The 15,409-nt window shown below is 50.4% G+C and overlaps 7 protein-coding genes across 7 annotated transcripts; 3 read left to right on the plus strand and 4 right to left on the minus strand.

The window, feature by feature from the left end:
* Positions 1-1,783: 1,783 nt before the first annotated feature.
* aspf13 (allergenic cerato-platanin Asp F13) lies at positions 1,784-2,242 on the plus strand (the record flags this gene model as incomplete). The annotated part of the gene is made up of 1 exon (XM_057190634.1): positions 1,784-2,242. One exon carries the CDS (start codon positions 1,784-1,786, stop codon positions 2,240-2,242), a length of 459 nt encoding a protein of 152 aa, XP_057038290.1.
* Positions 2,243-2,392: 150 nt separating this feature from the next.
* N7518_009709 (NADPH-adrenodoxin reductase) lies at positions 2,393-4,134 on the minus strand (the record flags this gene model as incomplete). Its single annotated transcript, XM_057190635.1, has 2 exons — positions 2,393-3,751; positions 3,838-4,134. 2 exons carry the CDS (start codon positions 4,132-4,134, stop codon positions 2,393-2,395), a joined length of 1,656 nt encoding a protein of 551 aa, XP_057038291.1.
* Positions 4,135-4,357: 223 nt separating this feature from the next.
* N7518_009710 (uncharacterized protein) lies at positions 4,358-6,692 on the plus strand (the record flags this gene model as incomplete). The annotated part of the gene is made up of 3 exons (XM_057190636.1): positions 4,358-4,522; positions 4,582-4,770; positions 4,821-6,692. The coding sequence occupies 3 exons, from the start codon at positions 4,358-4,360 to the stop codon at positions 6,690-6,692; spliced, it is 2,226 nt and encodes a 741-aa protein (XP_057038292.1).
* Positions 6,693-7,236: 544 nt separating this feature from the next.
* N7518_009711 (Lectin C-type domain protein) lies at positions 7,237-9,087 on the minus strand (the record flags this gene model as incomplete). Its single annotated transcript, XM_057190637.1, has 2 exons — positions 7,237-8,967; positions 9,025-9,087. 2 exons carry the CDS (start codon positions 9,085-9,087, stop codon positions 7,237-7,239), a joined length of 1,794 nt encoding a protein of 597 aa, XP_057038293.1.
* A 215-nt stretch (positions 9,088-9,302) lies between these two features.
* Positions 9,303-10,614, plus strand: N7518_009712 (Sec62 family protein translocation protein; the record flags this gene model as incomplete). The annotated part of the gene is made up of 3 exons (XM_057190638.1): positions 9,303-9,735; positions 9,799-10,355; positions 10,417-10,614. 3 exons carry the CDS (start codon positions 9,303-9,305, stop codon positions 10,612-10,614), a joined length of 1,188 nt encoding a protein of 395 aa, XP_057038294.1.
* A 752-nt stretch (positions 10,615-11,366) lies between these two features.
* On the minus strand, positions 11,367-13,793 carry N7518_009713 (peptidase family M20/M25/M40 protein; the record flags this gene model as incomplete). Its single annotated transcript, XM_057190639.1, has 1 exon — positions 11,367-13,793. The coding sequence occupies one exon, from the start codon at positions 13,791-13,793 to the stop codon at positions 11,367-11,369; it is 2,427 nt and encodes an 808-aa protein (XP_057038295.1).
* Positions 13,794-14,256: 463 nt separating this feature from the next.
* Positions 14,257-14,891, minus strand: N7518_009714 (4a-hydroxytetrahydrobiopterin dehydratase; the record flags this gene model as incomplete). Its single annotated transcript, XM_057190640.1, has 3 exons — positions 14,257-14,409; positions 14,473-14,535; positions 14,622-14,891. 3 exons carry the CDS (start codon positions 14,889-14,891, stop codon positions 14,257-14,259), a joined length of 486 nt encoding a protein of 161 aa, XP_057038296.1.
* Between the last annotated feature and the right edge of the window lie 518 nt (positions 14,892-15,409).

The raw sequence follows: 15,409 nt of genomic DNA on the forward strand, positions 1-15,409 counted from the left end.
GGACCAAGAGTCAACCCTTTTATTTGTCCCAAGTATACAATGAAATTTGCGATTCGGGGCAAAATGTCCTTCCTCTCTTCGAGGTCAACGTCTAGCAAGTCTTGCCCTGGTAGCCGTCTTACCATCCGACCCTGACCCATATAGCTGGCCCTTTGCAAACGTTGCAAACCTTGAACGTCTCACTTAGTTATCTCAATATATGTAATGAAAACTAGTAAACATGCAAGCAGTAAGCGAGCAAGTAAATATGAAGCACATGATAACATCGTGAGTACTAGATCGTGGCAAAAATCTTGAAGTCAGATATCCTAAAAGAGAGATTTCTAGCACACAAACGCCCGGATGGTCTAGTGGTACGTTCCACTTCAATAAGCTGTCCTGCGAATCTCAACTAATTAATAATTAGGTATGATTCGTGCTTCGGGTGAACCTGTGCGAGGTCCCGCGTTCAAATCGCGGTTCGGGCCCTTCTTTTTTTTGCATGTTCATATATCATCAGTATGATCGGGAGCCAAAGCAAGATCCCTTCCTACGGAATGGAATGAATCCCTTACGATGGGAATGCTGTTAATCGTGATATGTCAGTCTGCCATGACTCGGCCTTACTTGGCACATCACCATGGGAACCTTGGAAGTGGCCATACGGCCTGCGGTTAGTGGTACATAGTCACGATTAAGCGGTTTTAACTTTCTTGTAGCACCAGAGACAATCACTCGGGGCTTACCAACTATGAAACCAGCTCCACAGGTTCAGTTTTGGTCATTTTTGGTCCAAAACAAAAGCAAAGAAAGAGGAAAGTGAAAAAAAAAACAAGCGTCCCCGGGAAGGCTTGAACTTCCAACCTCCCGATTAACAGTCGGACGCGCTAACCAATTGCGCCACGGAGACTTGTTGTGCCGAGACAGCAAAAAAGGGATTCATATACCAAGAGACCCCCAAGGCCGCAAGATACTCGGCTACACATATTAATTCTATCACCATAGTTATTGAGTTAAAAACTTTTCATAAAATGTTTGGCTTAGATCAACTAGCATAATAGTTCACGTTATTTCAACGAGCACGTCTCCGTGGCGCAATTGGTTAGCGCGTCCGACTGTTAATCGGGAGGTTGGAAGTTCAAGCCTTCCCGGGGACGTTTCTTTTTCTTTTGCCTTTCACCTCATCTACTTACTCTAACCTCATTTCCTCCTATTCCTTTCTTTTTTTTGGTTTAATGAGGTCAGCTTTTGAAATAATCTTAAATTGTGATTCAAACTCAGACGAAAATGAAATGTGGCTATGCTGCTTCGTTCTATCCGTACGGAGTGTTATGATGCAACCTCAGATGCAGTCGCCCTATTTATTGTATGTAGTAGCATAGAGAGAATCTCGCGTGAGCTGTATGTGGATCGACCATGTCATCCTTCTGCAGATCGCATGAAAATAGCACCCGGGATAAGCCGTGTCTCAGTCTGCCAGGCTCTGCCTGCATGTTTCCTCGAGAACCCCACAATAGACATCGGCCTTATTGCACCTGTTTCTGGGGGATAATCTATTACGGGAGTATCGGCTGATGGATACAAGATAAAGGCATCCTATTTGGGCTGTGTCACCTGTGAATCTGAGACCTTCATCTAAAACCTGCGCCGAATGCGGCCTGCCAGCAAAGAGGAACTAGAGCAATTTTACTTGGGAGGCCTGTCGGATGGAGATATATAAACCTCGTCGGGAGGGAAATGTATACAACAAGCAATCAAAACATTATACCCCCTTCCTCAAAACATCATAACATCCTCTACAAACATGAAGTCCACCATCACCTTCACCTCCGCCTTCTTGGCATCCCTCAGCCTTGTTGCTGCTGCTCCGGCTCAGGTGGCAGCGGAAACAGTGTCCGTCTCCTACGACCCCAAATATGATATTGGAACATCATCCTTGAACACCGTCTCCTGCTCCGACGGTGTCAATGGCCTGGTCACTCAAGGCTACACCGACTTTGCATCACTGCCAAGCTTCCCGAACATTGGCGGTGCGATCACCATCCCGGGCTGGAACAGCCCTAACTGTGGCAAATGCTACGCGTTGCACTACTCGAACGACAAGATTGACGAGACAATCTACGTCATTGCTATCGACGCCGCCCCGAGTGGCTTCAACATTGGCCTGCAAGCCATGAACACGCTCACCAACGGCCTGGCGGAGCAACTTGGTCGTGTTGACGCCACTTATGAGGAGGCGGATGCCAGCGCGTGCGGGCTCTGAGCGTTAAACAAGATCCATGGAATGTGATAATGAAGGGACGGAATAGTACACGAAAGCGGTGTAATGCCAGGGGAAAACGAGAGTCCTGGACCGAGTATGTATTTAGAATTGTCAAACTCTGTGCAGATAGTCCATAATATACATAAAGGTTCAATCAAGCACCTTCAACATTTCTTCTACACGCCCAAGCTTATCCCGAGGCTTGCCCTTTAGTTGGCCGCTCTCTCGCTCCGCCGCATCGATTCGCTGCCAGTCTGCCCACGATGTGGGGCGGAGGCCACGGCGCTGAGCCTCGGTTTTCACCCCATCCCAGCCTAGACCGCTACCCTGGTCGGGTGCATTGAGCAAGGACGTTGAACCTGCACTTTTTGAGAGATCTTGCACAACGGTGTCTGCAGTAGTAAATGCATCGGTCATTGTCGAGGCAATTACACCCGTTGGACCTCGCTTCACCCAGCCAGCACAGTACAGGCCGGGTAGGTGGGAGACGAGAGATCCGGCAGGTAACGCTTCAGGCTGGCCCTTGTTCGACCAGCTTGTTACACGGCCGAATCCATCATTAGGGATGATACCGCGCCGGGTATCGAAGTCGATACCAAGATCTTCTAGCCCTGGAAGGGGGAGGGATTTGTAGCCTACGCTTCGGAAGAAGACGCTAGCTGGTAGGTTCACCTGTGCACGCTTTCCGCTCGATAAGTGCTTTGGAACCACCTTGGAGCTGGGGCTGTAGGGGTCGGATGGATCAAGTTCGTTGCGAGAGAACTTCACATGGGATAGATGGTATGGATAATCAGGCGACCAGTGAAGAGAATCGGGTGCAAGTAAGAAATCCAAAGACCAAGACTTTGATGATGTCAGAGGGTCATTGGCTGATCCTTTAGCCAAGAGCTGCATTAGACGCTTCTGCGCCCGGGGCAGTGCCGATACGACCTCTTCCGGCGGAAAGATATCATCTGGAATGGGATCAAATGATACATCTGGTAGCTGGAGCATTTCACGGATCTCTTTGATAGTGAAGGAAGCCTGAGTTAAGTAATTAGAAACCTGGATACCGTCAGTCGATTCATTGTAACCCACCTGTAGGGGTCCGCGGCGGCCAACAACTCGCACTCGCTTGATGCGACTTGTGGCGAGTTTTTCCACGGCATAATCTGCTATATCTGTTTTTTCAAGAGTATCGACATCCGTAAGAAGAATCCGGGCAACGTCTAGTGCAACGTTGCCTTGTCCGACAATAACGGCGTTTTCTCCGCTCAGGTCTGGATCCAGATCTCTGTGCTCTGGAAGACCATTGTACCACCCCACAAAGGCACGGGCTGAGTGCACACTATGTAGAGCTTTTTCTCCAGGAATTCCCAGCTCCTTGTCTTCTGTGGCACCGTAGGCGAATATGATGGCATCATAGTGTGGTTTGAGGGCAGCGAGCGGCAGATCATGTCCGATGTCGACATTACCGACAAAATTGAAGCGCGAGGACTCGGCAACCTCTGTAAATTTATCTTCGCAATTCTAATTTTCATATAATCATGAGCTTGTTGCTATATACAATGTTCAATGAGCGACTCATCATTGAATCGCGGTTTACCGTGACTCACCTTGACTTCGGGATGGTCCGGGGCAACACCGTACCTAGCCAAGCCGAATGGCACAGGTAGCTTCTCATACATGTCAACTATCGCATCTTCCTGTTTAGCCAAAAGACGGTAGGCGGCATAGAATCCCGCTGGGCCGGAGCCCACGATGGCCACACGGACGGGTCGATCAGATTGGGCGACATGACTGTTGGAGCGTTTGGATATAAATTGAGAGACAAAGCTCTGACACCGTAAAAGAGGCCGGCGATTAAGCCGTACTGTGCATTGAGCACATACAAAGGCCTGTTTCAATTGCATGGTGTATGGATTCGAGAAACCGCAGAGGTGATCGGAGATAATGATACATGGCACGTGACTCTTATCGGTTGCCCCGGGTGACTATCGCATGTTTGCGGATGTACGACATACTTGGACCTGGGCACATCCCAGGAGTTGACAGTCGCATTCCACATCCTCAACTCCGTCAACATTCCTTAATTCTGCTTCGCGTGGCTGCCACGAGTGGCATTCAGTCGCTACCATGGGGAGATCGTCGCCTCCATTCCTTTATGAGAGTCCGTCCTTTAAAGGTCCGACCGACCGCGGCTTCAACCCGAGGGACGCGACCGGGAGGATTTGGACTCGTCCAACAGACAAGCCAAAGCAAAAAGAATCCCAAGTGAATTTAAACCGACACCCTGACACGGTATGTGTGTCCTTTCGGTAATTAGTGATGGATTCTGCTAATGGTGGATGTGGATGTAGTGGGGTTCTTTCAATACGGTCAGTTCATTTACACCGATGAGCTACAAAACAAAGGATCGGGTCAAGTACGCACGAGGGAGTCAGCTCGGACTTAGAGTGCTCAGTCTTCTGGGCGCCCTTGGGTCCCTGTTTTGCTCTATCGTTATCAAGGGAGCTGCAGTGACCGTCATCTGGATCATTCGCGTCGGCGTGAGTACAGTCTACCCAATAAGACTTTCCCTTGCTGATTTTTATTGCAGCCCATAGTTGCAATACTCCACACCATATATGGCGCTTACCATAATTGCCGGTCTGCTCTTAGGCGTCCCACAGGTTCCCAGGCCAGTTATGGGCTATTCGCCGCGATTGTCGACTTAGGAATCATCCCATTTTACGTGTTTACTGCGTTTATCGCGTATGGTGAATGGACCTCCAATGCATATCACTGGGGAACTCTCTTCAACAACAGCGACCTGACTGTAAAACTGTCCGAGGCCACCTTCATCTTGGCGATCGCAAATGGCGGGTTGCACCTCATCTCCCTTGCTATATCGGGTTTCTTGGCTGTCACATTCCGGAAGATCTCCCGCCTACCGCCTGACATGAACCCACTTGAGGACAATTTGACCGCACGTCCCCGCATAAGCCACAAGGAGGCTCGAATCGACGAGAAACATCTCAGTCAATCCACCATGAATTCTAGCTTCGAGGATCCGCTCATTGGATCTCCTCGCAGTGTGCCGTTCATGCACACACGTGAACAGTCTTTTGGTGGTGATTACAACCGAGAATCGATGGGTATGCTCGACGAGCAGCGGCAGTCACATCCATCCTTTTATCAGCACCGCCTATCCCACTTGGAATCCCCAACAGAACCTTACATGGATCCCTCCAGCCCCGACACACTATTCCAACAACCCGCGAGTCTGCCCTATGACTTCACATCACAGGCACCTGCCCCAGAATATCGAAAAGTTGCCTCGCATGCCCCCGAAATCATCGATGCTACTGCTCAATTGCGTCATCTGTCATCACGTACTGCTGATCGGTCGGATACTGCCAGCCCATTGTCCGATAATTGGGTGGCATACTCTGAACGGTCTCTATCGCCAACGGGTGAGATGCAGGACGAGAACGCAGCCACTCTCCGCCAGTCCTCCTCTGTTTACAGCCGAAAAAGCAACAAGACCACGACGTCTGTCAGTAGTGGTATTCGAGACTGGTTTGCCTATGGCCCCAAGCCTGAGCCAGGTGCTGGGAGTGCGATCCCAGAAGATGTACGCGGGGAATATGCGTCGCTCACCACACATGAATTCTATGGCCTTGATGATAACCGCCGTGAACAAGATGTGGGCGATCAGCGTATGGACATATTCCCAGACCCAGAATATCACAGAGACGACTTTGATGACGAGCATGACGAGTATCTTCCATTTAACCCACTCATGCTTAACCCACCAACTCCGCAACCTATCCTGACTGATAGGCCCGAGAACACCGATCCCGTGCGGCGCGTTGTCTTGGGTGATAGCCCCAATATCTCATACAATGCACAGCCAGTGTCTCTTCCACACGAGAGCCCCAATCTCTCAAACAATACACAGGCACAGACAGAGCCTGTTCCACGCGATAGCCCCAAGCCCACCTCGCCCAAGACCCGCTTCTATGGTGAGCTGGATGTTAATGGCAATCCTGGATTGGCGTCGCGCGATCCAAGTGAACAAGTCGTCCGCAAGCCGGCCAAGCTTACGAAGAAACGCAGCAGCAAGATGTCTGCTTATGCGGCTCTCAAGAAGAACGACAACGATGAAGAAAATGGATACCTGTCAACTGCCTCGCCACGCGCCATCGAAAGCGACCGCAAGGGCCGTGTCGTGAGCAACACCGGCGCAGACACTGCCCGCCCTGGTATTGCAGCCGGAGTTGGTGCATCCCTATCTACGTACGGGAGTTACATCGCCGGTCTAGGCGTCGGACGCCGCCGCGACGTGAGTGGCAAGGTTGCCGAAGAAGGGCGCAGTGAAAGCCTTCTCGATGAGCAACCCAGCCACGAGCAGAACGAAACTCACGCACAGGTTCCGAGCTCTTCAGCAAATCGGGCTGCGGGATGGGCTCGGTTTGCCGGGCTTTGAATGTGATATCCAGGGTATTTTCTAGGAGTTTACGGTTTGTCTTCATGAGTGGCATGTAGCGTTGTTTGGGACACTTATATCCGGTTTCCATTGGTTTGATTTCATGGAAATATGTGTGGATTTTTGTTTTTATGTATCATGGTTTTATTTTTGCTGTATGTAGTTCTGGTCCTTAATGAACATTCAAATCAAGCATGACGGTCTAAAAGAATAGGTGTATAAACTTCAGCTTTATACGATTTAAGAGACTCTATAAAACTTTAGAAACAATGAACTCCATGTAAGGAGAGACGAGCCAAAAGGGAACTCAATAGAATACAGAACCAAATTGTTTCAAAAAGTCGCCGATTGTTATTCTCAGCCACTGCAGAGTCAAGCTCCTCAAGGGTGTTGAGAGGAGTGCGTTCAGACAAGTTCGATGCCGCAGAGGACAGGATCCTTGGAATTATAGATGTGAAGTACATAAGATATTCAATCTTGATATAAAGCCAAAAAGGCCGAGACAGCACTTCCAGGGAGATAAATGTCAAGTGTATAGAGTGTCTCATGAGGGAACACCTTCATATTCCCACCCTTCGATGACACGCTTTCTACGCCGGGAATTCCGGCGGTTGGCGTTGCACTTGACAAAGAAAGTCAAGGCTGTGATAATAAGAATGATGATACCTGCAATTGCAGCGACAAGCACAGTTTTGCGCTCGAGTTGCTGCGGATCAGAGGCATAGGGACACCTCGCCCCATAGCCATTGGAGACCCAGCAGGAAGTAACATCTATGGAGTTGAAATCTAAGAAGACCTCTCGAAAGGCGGGATCTGCCGAACTCAAGTCGACTGTTGTTTCTGGCAGAGAGAGAAGATGCCTGTAGAGATACGTGTTTTCGAGACCGGTACGCGGTACAGCGAAGCTTGATCCTGGTGGACAACTGTCCGACACTTTAGAGAAAGATTCGATTGTGTCTGATAGAACCCAGGAGAAAGGCGAATTACCGATTCGGCAGGCGCCACGACGCTTCTCAGTGCAATTCGTGGACCGCCAGTGGCCATTGAGTGTTAGATCCATGATTGCACAGCGGTCATACTTGGGATCACCATCGCCGCCGCCATAGTTCGCATCGTGTGGCTCACCAAGTACCCAAGCCCAGGAAGAGGAAAGTGAGATATTACGGTAATGTTCAACTTGCTGGTCTGCAGTCTGGTCGAAGAGAGTGGTGTTGAGCATTGGCGAGAGACCACAAGCTGTAATGCCGGAGAGAACATTCGATAGCGAAGCCATCGTCTCATCTGTGGAAAGGCCATCAGGGACAGGGAGGTCACTGGATATAGCCCATGATGAGTTGGTTTGAGACACGCTTGTGAACCCAGGTTCATACAGACAGCCTGAAGTGAGAGTGCCGTTGGTTGCGGAGACCGTCACATCAGAAGTCAGGTATCCGGGAGGAAAGACCGAATTTCCTTCGGTAGACAGATTGTAATTCAATAGTTGGGAATCGATGGAGCCGTACCCAATGAGCACTCGATCGCGTTTCGCGAGCTGAATGTACTTTGATGATGGCCAGCCATCCGGAGTGCTCTGTTCACCCGCTTCATTTTCATGAACGGTGAAATACTCCGTGATGGGCATATAGCCCTCATCGACCTTATACCATGATTGGTTCAGATTGCTTCTGTCCGTGGCAAGCTGAGCCGGACTATAGATAAAGTCATCAAGCGCGGTTCCCAGGATTGAGCCGGCTAGCTCATTTCCCGATGGCAATTGACCTCCTGATATGGTAGAAGCAGGCTCATTTGGCGTGGAGTCACTTGCGGCGACATGCAGATTGAGAACGAGATAGGTCGTGTACACGGTCAAACGGGAGTTTGTGTCTCGGAAATAACCAACAAGGACTTCCGCCAAGGTGTAGGGATCGAGGTTGTCGGTGCACTTGTATGAGCCTAGCTCATAGAGTGTGTCCCCACTTGAATCGTCGGTACCGGTGATAGTCGCAGAGTCCGCACTAGCTGTTGCTGTGGTTGTCTTCATTGTGGAGGTGGCTGAGGATATAGTCACCCCAGGGCTAACTGGAATAGACACCGGACAGAAATACCAAGTTCTACGGCTGACCGACCAATAAAGATCGACAACAAAACGTCGGTAACCGATTGCGAGGAGGTTGGAGAAACATTGTGCAGCATCTTGTCGATCATAGATGCCGTTTCCGAAACAGGCAGCCGACAATGCTACAGCAGGGTTCGTCACATAGTTAAGTGGAATCTGGCCAGCGACATCTCGTTCGCTCTGAATTAAGATATTCGCATAAGCGGGGAGGCATCAACTGCGCAATGAGACACATACCAGTTGAACAGCCACCCAGGTGGCGTTTAACAAGGTTTCTGAAGAGTCATATTGGACAGACATTGAGCATCGACATAAAAATAGCTCCGAAGCGCATGTTCAGTGCATGTCCAGGGTGATGTTCGTTGCTAAAAGGGAAGAAGATTGAAGTCGGGGAAGTCGGGAGGGCGGACAAATCAGCTGAGTCAATGTGGCCACTTCTCTTTCTTTCTTTCACAACTTCCTCTGCCTTGGACTTCCTTTTCTCTTCTGCTTTTTATCCCGTATTTTAATTCAAAATGGCCACCCCTGGCCAGCCCAGCCCTGAGCAGATGGCGGCGATGCAACAACAGTTCGCCGCCGAAGCCGCCAAACGAGGGATGACGCCCCAGCAGTTCGCCGCAAAGCAGCGTGAACAGCTGACTGCCGATGCTACAAAGCTCGGTCTGACTACTGAGCAATATGTTGCGCAGTTGCGCATGCGAGCAATGCAAGCTCACCAGCAGCAACAGAAAATCCAGGCCGAACAACAGGCCCAAGCAGCAACAGAAGGACAACAAGCTCCGTCGCCCGCACCCCAGCAGCACCAACACACAACCACACAACAGGTTCCGGTGAACCCCAACAATCCCCCGGACCCAAAGGCAATCGCAGTGGCCAACTGGCTGCGGTCGCAAAACCTCAAGCCACGCACATGTATCATGGACGGACAGCGCAAGGACATGTTCAAGGGTGAGCGACCAAGATCTAAATCATTACGAGGAATCGCCATCTAACAGTGTTTCTTTAATGCAGTCAAGCGCGCAATCCGAGCCATTGAATCCCCCGCCTATGCCAAAGCCGCCTCAAAGAAGAACTCCCTCCTCCCCCCAGTGACCGACCGCGCCTCCGCCGAGAACGTTTTCAAGCTTCTTCCACTTTCCCTTTTGGCTCTCCGAGTGAGCAAGGTTGATGCCCATGAAGGTCACAACCATGCCAAGCCGAAGAACCGCACCAAGGGTCTATGGACCGTGAAGATCGAACAGCACCAGGAGACTGACCCTATGATGCATTATGTTTGGTTGTACGACGGCCCGCAGTGGAAGCAAAAGGCCATGGCCGCCGCTGTGGTTGCTGGTATTTTCGCCGTTGTCCTGTTCCCGTTGTGGCCTATGATTATGCGCCAGGGAGTGTGGTATTTGAGTGTTGGTATGATGGGACTGTTGGGTCTCTTCTTCGCCATGGCTATCTTCCGTTTGATTCTATTCTGCATTACCGTCTTCACTGTGGCCCCGGGTCTCTGGCTATTCCCCAATCTGTTTGAGGATGTTGGATTCTTCGATAGTTTCAAGCCTCTATGGGGCTGGCAAGAGGTACGCATTTCTCTATTGACACATTTTCGGAAATCGTAAAGCTGACTATTCAACCCCACAGACGAAAAAGAGCAAAAAGGCTAGCAAATCCAAGACCTCAACCTCTGCTCCCGCCCCAGTTGCCGCAGCTGCTCCCTCAGCTGTCCCTTCAGAAAACGCCCCCTCGGCAACCACAACCTCCGCCGAGCCAACTTCTACCCCATCCGCAGTCGCACCGCGACGAGTTCTGAGCGCAAGTGTGGAAGAGGCGGAGGAGTAGTGCTGCTACGTTGTGAACGATATTCAAAGCCGATAGACCAGAATTGGTCGAACGAGGTCCAACGCGGGTGTTTATTTCGAATCATCCATGTTATTTGTATTTTCCAGATCCATATTCTATATTCATTCTGGCGTTTTAGGCCTTGCTCTGAGAATCGAGATCATTGGGAATGCCTTTATTTCTCTTTATTTATGTCTTTAATTCATTGCACAACTTCTCTTCGGGCATCAAATCGATGTAGGATTCTTTTGTATTCGGATATTGCAGACGCTAGATAAGAAGGAAATATGGTAATGTACAGGCTCGGATCTCCGTGACTTATACTTCTTGACAGAAATATAAGACAGAAGATACCGAGTTCAGAAGAGGGAAGGGATATGCTCCTAGAAATAGAGTAAAACTGGGTATATACAAAAACACAAACGCAACGAAGAGAAGCAATCTGTAGATAGTAAAGACAAAAGAGGAACCAACGAACACACGCTAGGGTTGGTATGACCAAAGTGCGCAATAAGAGAATGGATATGATAGGCTGTCAGATATGCAATAGATGCAACCGGGGTATTTGACTATGAGGCCGAGGCCTGGATGCCAGATATAGTAATGACAGATGCGAGAAAGGAAAAAGGGTATAGGGAATGCATCTCAAGGTACTGTCGTGAGAAGGAGCTTGTAGGGTATCGGAGAATCGGTGTTAGAGCGAGGTGAAGTGTCATGGATGTGATGTTGAGTCACAGCAGGGGAGGGTGGATTTAGACCACGGGGCTCTTGATCAGTTTCGAGTGTCGGGCAGTTCGTGGGATATTGCTTGCTGGGTCACTGTGTGCGGGATCGGCACCGCTCTTGCGATCTTCAACGTGATCACGCACTGGCTGGGAGCCGTAGAATCGGTGCGTTGAGGACGTTGCAGACCAGGGGGATAGCATCTGCGGCGCGGTCGTGCCGGTGGAAGCAGTAGGGATAGTGGTATTGACGGTAGGACGGGCGGGTGGAGGGAGCTTAGGGAGTGGGCAGTTGGGGGGTGGTGCAGATGGAGGCCCGATTGATAATCCCAGACCGGGCATGCTCTTGCGCCGCAACATGCTCGGACCATCCTGGTTGTTCGGGTACACAGTGGAGACTCTCTTGCGCGGTATTGGATCTGTTGGTGGAGGGATCTGTGTTGCAGAGGCGCCTTTCCGACTCATGCTAGGGCGGCCGACCAGGCTGAGTGGACGGGAAGGGGCTCTGGGATCAGGTAGAGGGCACGTAGGAGGCGCTGTGCTGGGTGCTCGGGAAAAGTTTTTGGCGTTCTGTGCTGAACGAACGGCTTTGGTCAGGGCATCCTCTGAATTCGAAGGTCGTAGTATGCGCTTGGGCTCTGATGAATCTGTGTAGCGCGAACTAGCGACACTGAATGTCGGAGATTGCGGAGGAGAAGCAAAGGCGGATATATTTGGGTCGGTGTCGACGTGACGTGAAAAGGCGTTGAGTGATGAAGGGGGAGAGGCATGAGAGACAGGGATCGGCCCGGATCGCGGAACGAATTTCTTGCTAAAGGAGGGGACACTGAAATTAGGCGCTGGAGGTGAAGCGCTGCGAATGAGAGCTTCGGGAATAGCTGGTGGGTGATGCGCTTGTGGCTCCTCTGTGAAGTCGGCAATAGGGGGAGGCTGAGATGGCAGGGGAACATATAGGGATTGTCGTTTTCCATGGACAGAAGCGGGCGGGGTGCGCGTGTAGACTCGGTCAAGCTCTTCCGGCACAGGCTCATCAGGCCTGAAAGCGTCGGTACCTATTGGCGGCGAGTTGGGTATATTCGAAGAAGTGAATGATGAAGAATGAATGTCAGACGCGACAGAAGCAGAGCCGTTTGTAGGATTTGTGGCGTCGGTTCGGCCAGTCGACACCGATCCGGATCGAGATTCAATTATTGAGCGACGATTAACCGACACATATGAACTGCGGCGAGATTGCCATGTGGCACCGCCGACAGACTGGCCATCTTCGTCCTCGGCGGGCGATTGGAGGGTCTGAGGCTGAAGGAAAAGACTGGAAATGCGATGGGGATCTTTCTTTACCATTTGTCGAACGCTTGATTTGGACCGCAGCTGAGGCATTGTGTCTTCGTCCGATTGCTTCTCTTGCGTGAATTTACGTCCTCCCCGTTTTTCGATCTCAGCTCTTACAGCCGCTAACCAGCCGATCATATCCTCGGGATTGTCGAACACCAAAAGAAAGTTGCGCGCAAATCGCCGGCTAGTATGTTTGTGGAAGCCAAAGCGCGCGAATCGATGCTTGGGAGGTTCTGGTACGGCGGAATCATCAGTTGTCGGATTGTGAGAGACCTGGACTACCCAATGTTTCCCGGGGATAGCGTCACTAGCAAATGCGACAGACTTAGGTCCTAACAGCAGCATCCTCTCGGGAAGACGGTCGTGCTTTCCTTCGCCTGCATATTGGAGAATGTAACCGGTAGTAGCCAGGACATATATTTTCTGAGTCCAATCCGCCTTGTTGATGGTGCCAGATAGTGTCCGGAGATGCTTCCTTTGCTTTTGTTCCCGCTTTTTACGAGCGGCATCGGCAGCCTCATCCTGCTCTAACGGATTGGCAGGGTTGTCGTCAGTAGAGCTCCTTGTAGTTGTAGCGTGCAGGCGCAAGATAGAATCTGCAGAGAGAGCGGGTGCAGGGAGGCAGTCATGCTTGGTGGATTGGGGATAGGCCTGGAATAATGGGGGAGGCTTCCAGCCATACTGTTCCTGGCTCGCAGGGTTGGGTTCGGGTTTCGAACGGGTGTACTTCAATGTCGCGCGCGATCGTTCTGTCGCGGATGCAGTTGTCGGGGAGGTAATGGTGGGATTGGAGTCTATAGTTCGGGGGCTCATAGTAGAGGGCGACAGGGCGGTTTCCAAGAGAATGGCAGTTTGAGGTTCTGGCTGTGCCTCCATAATCTCCTCCAATTTGGGGTCTGCGCGCGAAGATTTATGACCAAAGAGATTGCGCAGACTCGTTTTAGAGGACTGCCGTTTAACGTGGGACTGAAGTGGAACGGGACCTTCTGATCCATTGGTACTTGGATACTCGGTTGGCCGTGGGCGTTGTACCCGTTTTTGAGCAGCTGGTCGACTGAAATTGGTCTGTAGGGGCGCAAGTCGATGACCTCTGCGTTCGCCAATTGATGGCGGATCTGGATTCATTGTCGAGGAGCGCGTTCAAGACAGTCCCACAGAGTTCCACACAGCTCTAGACAGTTCAAGACTTCGGGAGTTCAGGACGTCGAGCGCATTGGAGAAAAAGGAGCGACGAGGTTTAATATAGGCAATGATCATCGGAAGGGAACGTGGGCATGGACTGACTCGACGTCATGGCACATCCGACAATAAATAGCCGTTTGAATATATCTATAAATATGTAATAGAGAGAAATCGGAGTCGAGATTGAAATCGCAATCGAGGAACGACCCTTTCGGGAGAGAAAGAAGACATCCAGAGAGAGAAGAAAAAAAAAGACCAAGGATTTCAAGGGGAAATTCGCATCCAGCCTAGTTCCAACCGCCGGTGGGGGGATCTACTGGTGATAGTGTGCGTCGAGGGGGCCAGACCGGGGGAATAAAGAACCATCTGCAAGTGCCGAGACGCAAATTTGAGGAAATGTGACAACCTAGACAGTTGGACCACATTTCAGTCCCTGGCCGGGATCAACAGCGCCCATCAGATCAGCGCCCTTGTCACAATGCTGCGCCATCGTAACATCTTTTTGTGTGAATCCGCGAGGGCGATGGGTTGTCCAGTGCACATCGACCGAGCCAATCCGCTAACGAGGCGTCAGCCTTAATTTCTTTTTTTTCGAGGCACCAACTCAAAAAGTTCCACTTACCACAGTCATGGTGGGATGATGTTTCTTGGACGAACTCTCGGCTGCAATCATATTAACAAACGCCTAGACGGAGTTGATTGTCAGTTAATCCAGTCTCACAGCAGGGCGGAAGCAGTCCCAGTCCAGATCAGACAAATAACACAACTCACCACAGCCTTAAAATAACTCTTAAAATGGAACGTCTTCGTGACCCCCATGCCGTCTCCGTCCTGCGCCCAGCCCCGCTGCAATAAAGCATCGGCGTCGTGCGCAAGCTGCTGCGCATCCTCGCCCTCGGCGAACTGAAACGCGCTGGATGCCATTCTCGGGAATGGACGGGAGAGGGGAAATGCGGGTGCGTGCAGACTGGGGAGTCGGGTGAGAGGTCGGGTATTGGAGATGTGTCTGGCACAGAGACGCATGGAAGTAAGACAATTCATTCTAAGGTACAAAGTAGGTACAGAGTGTTATATCGAGGAATTGGAAAGTTGTTAAATGTCGAGGCGCACGGGCCAAGAGTGTCTTATCGGAATTGTATGGCTCAGACCTCAATGATGCTATTTTTGTTCGTACATCCATGTATAGTATATGGATTATATTTTGAATTTGATATAGAACTGCAGAGGTGCGATTTATTCCAAATCTATGCATTTTCCTAGGTGGGGGAAATGCCTTATAGGTCGTGAACCCCAAGTTATAGACTATGCATAGGCATAATAAAGAGTCTTATTGCTAGAAAATCTTCCTTTGAAGTCATTACCGGCATGCAATTCCAAATACTCATCTGCCTAAATTAGCGCAGTTGTCATCCAATATCAAATTGGTGAGGACTTGGATTACTATCTTCCAAAATGCACGCAAAGTCGCCAAATATCCCATCTAGGGTGTCTACAGTGTCCAACAATCTGTCCTAACTAGTTTTGAACGGGTGATAATTGGCAAATACATCGTCGAGCGA

The sequence above is a fragment of the Penicillium psychrosexuale genome, assembly GCF_028828465.1.
Source record: "Penicillium psychrosexuale strain IBT 29551 chromosome Unknown utg000005l, whole genome shotgun sequence".
In the NCBI taxonomy this organism is placed as follows: Eukaryota; Fungi; Ascomycota; class Eurotiomycetes; order Eurotiales; family Aspergillaceae; genus Penicillium; species Penicillium psychrosexuale.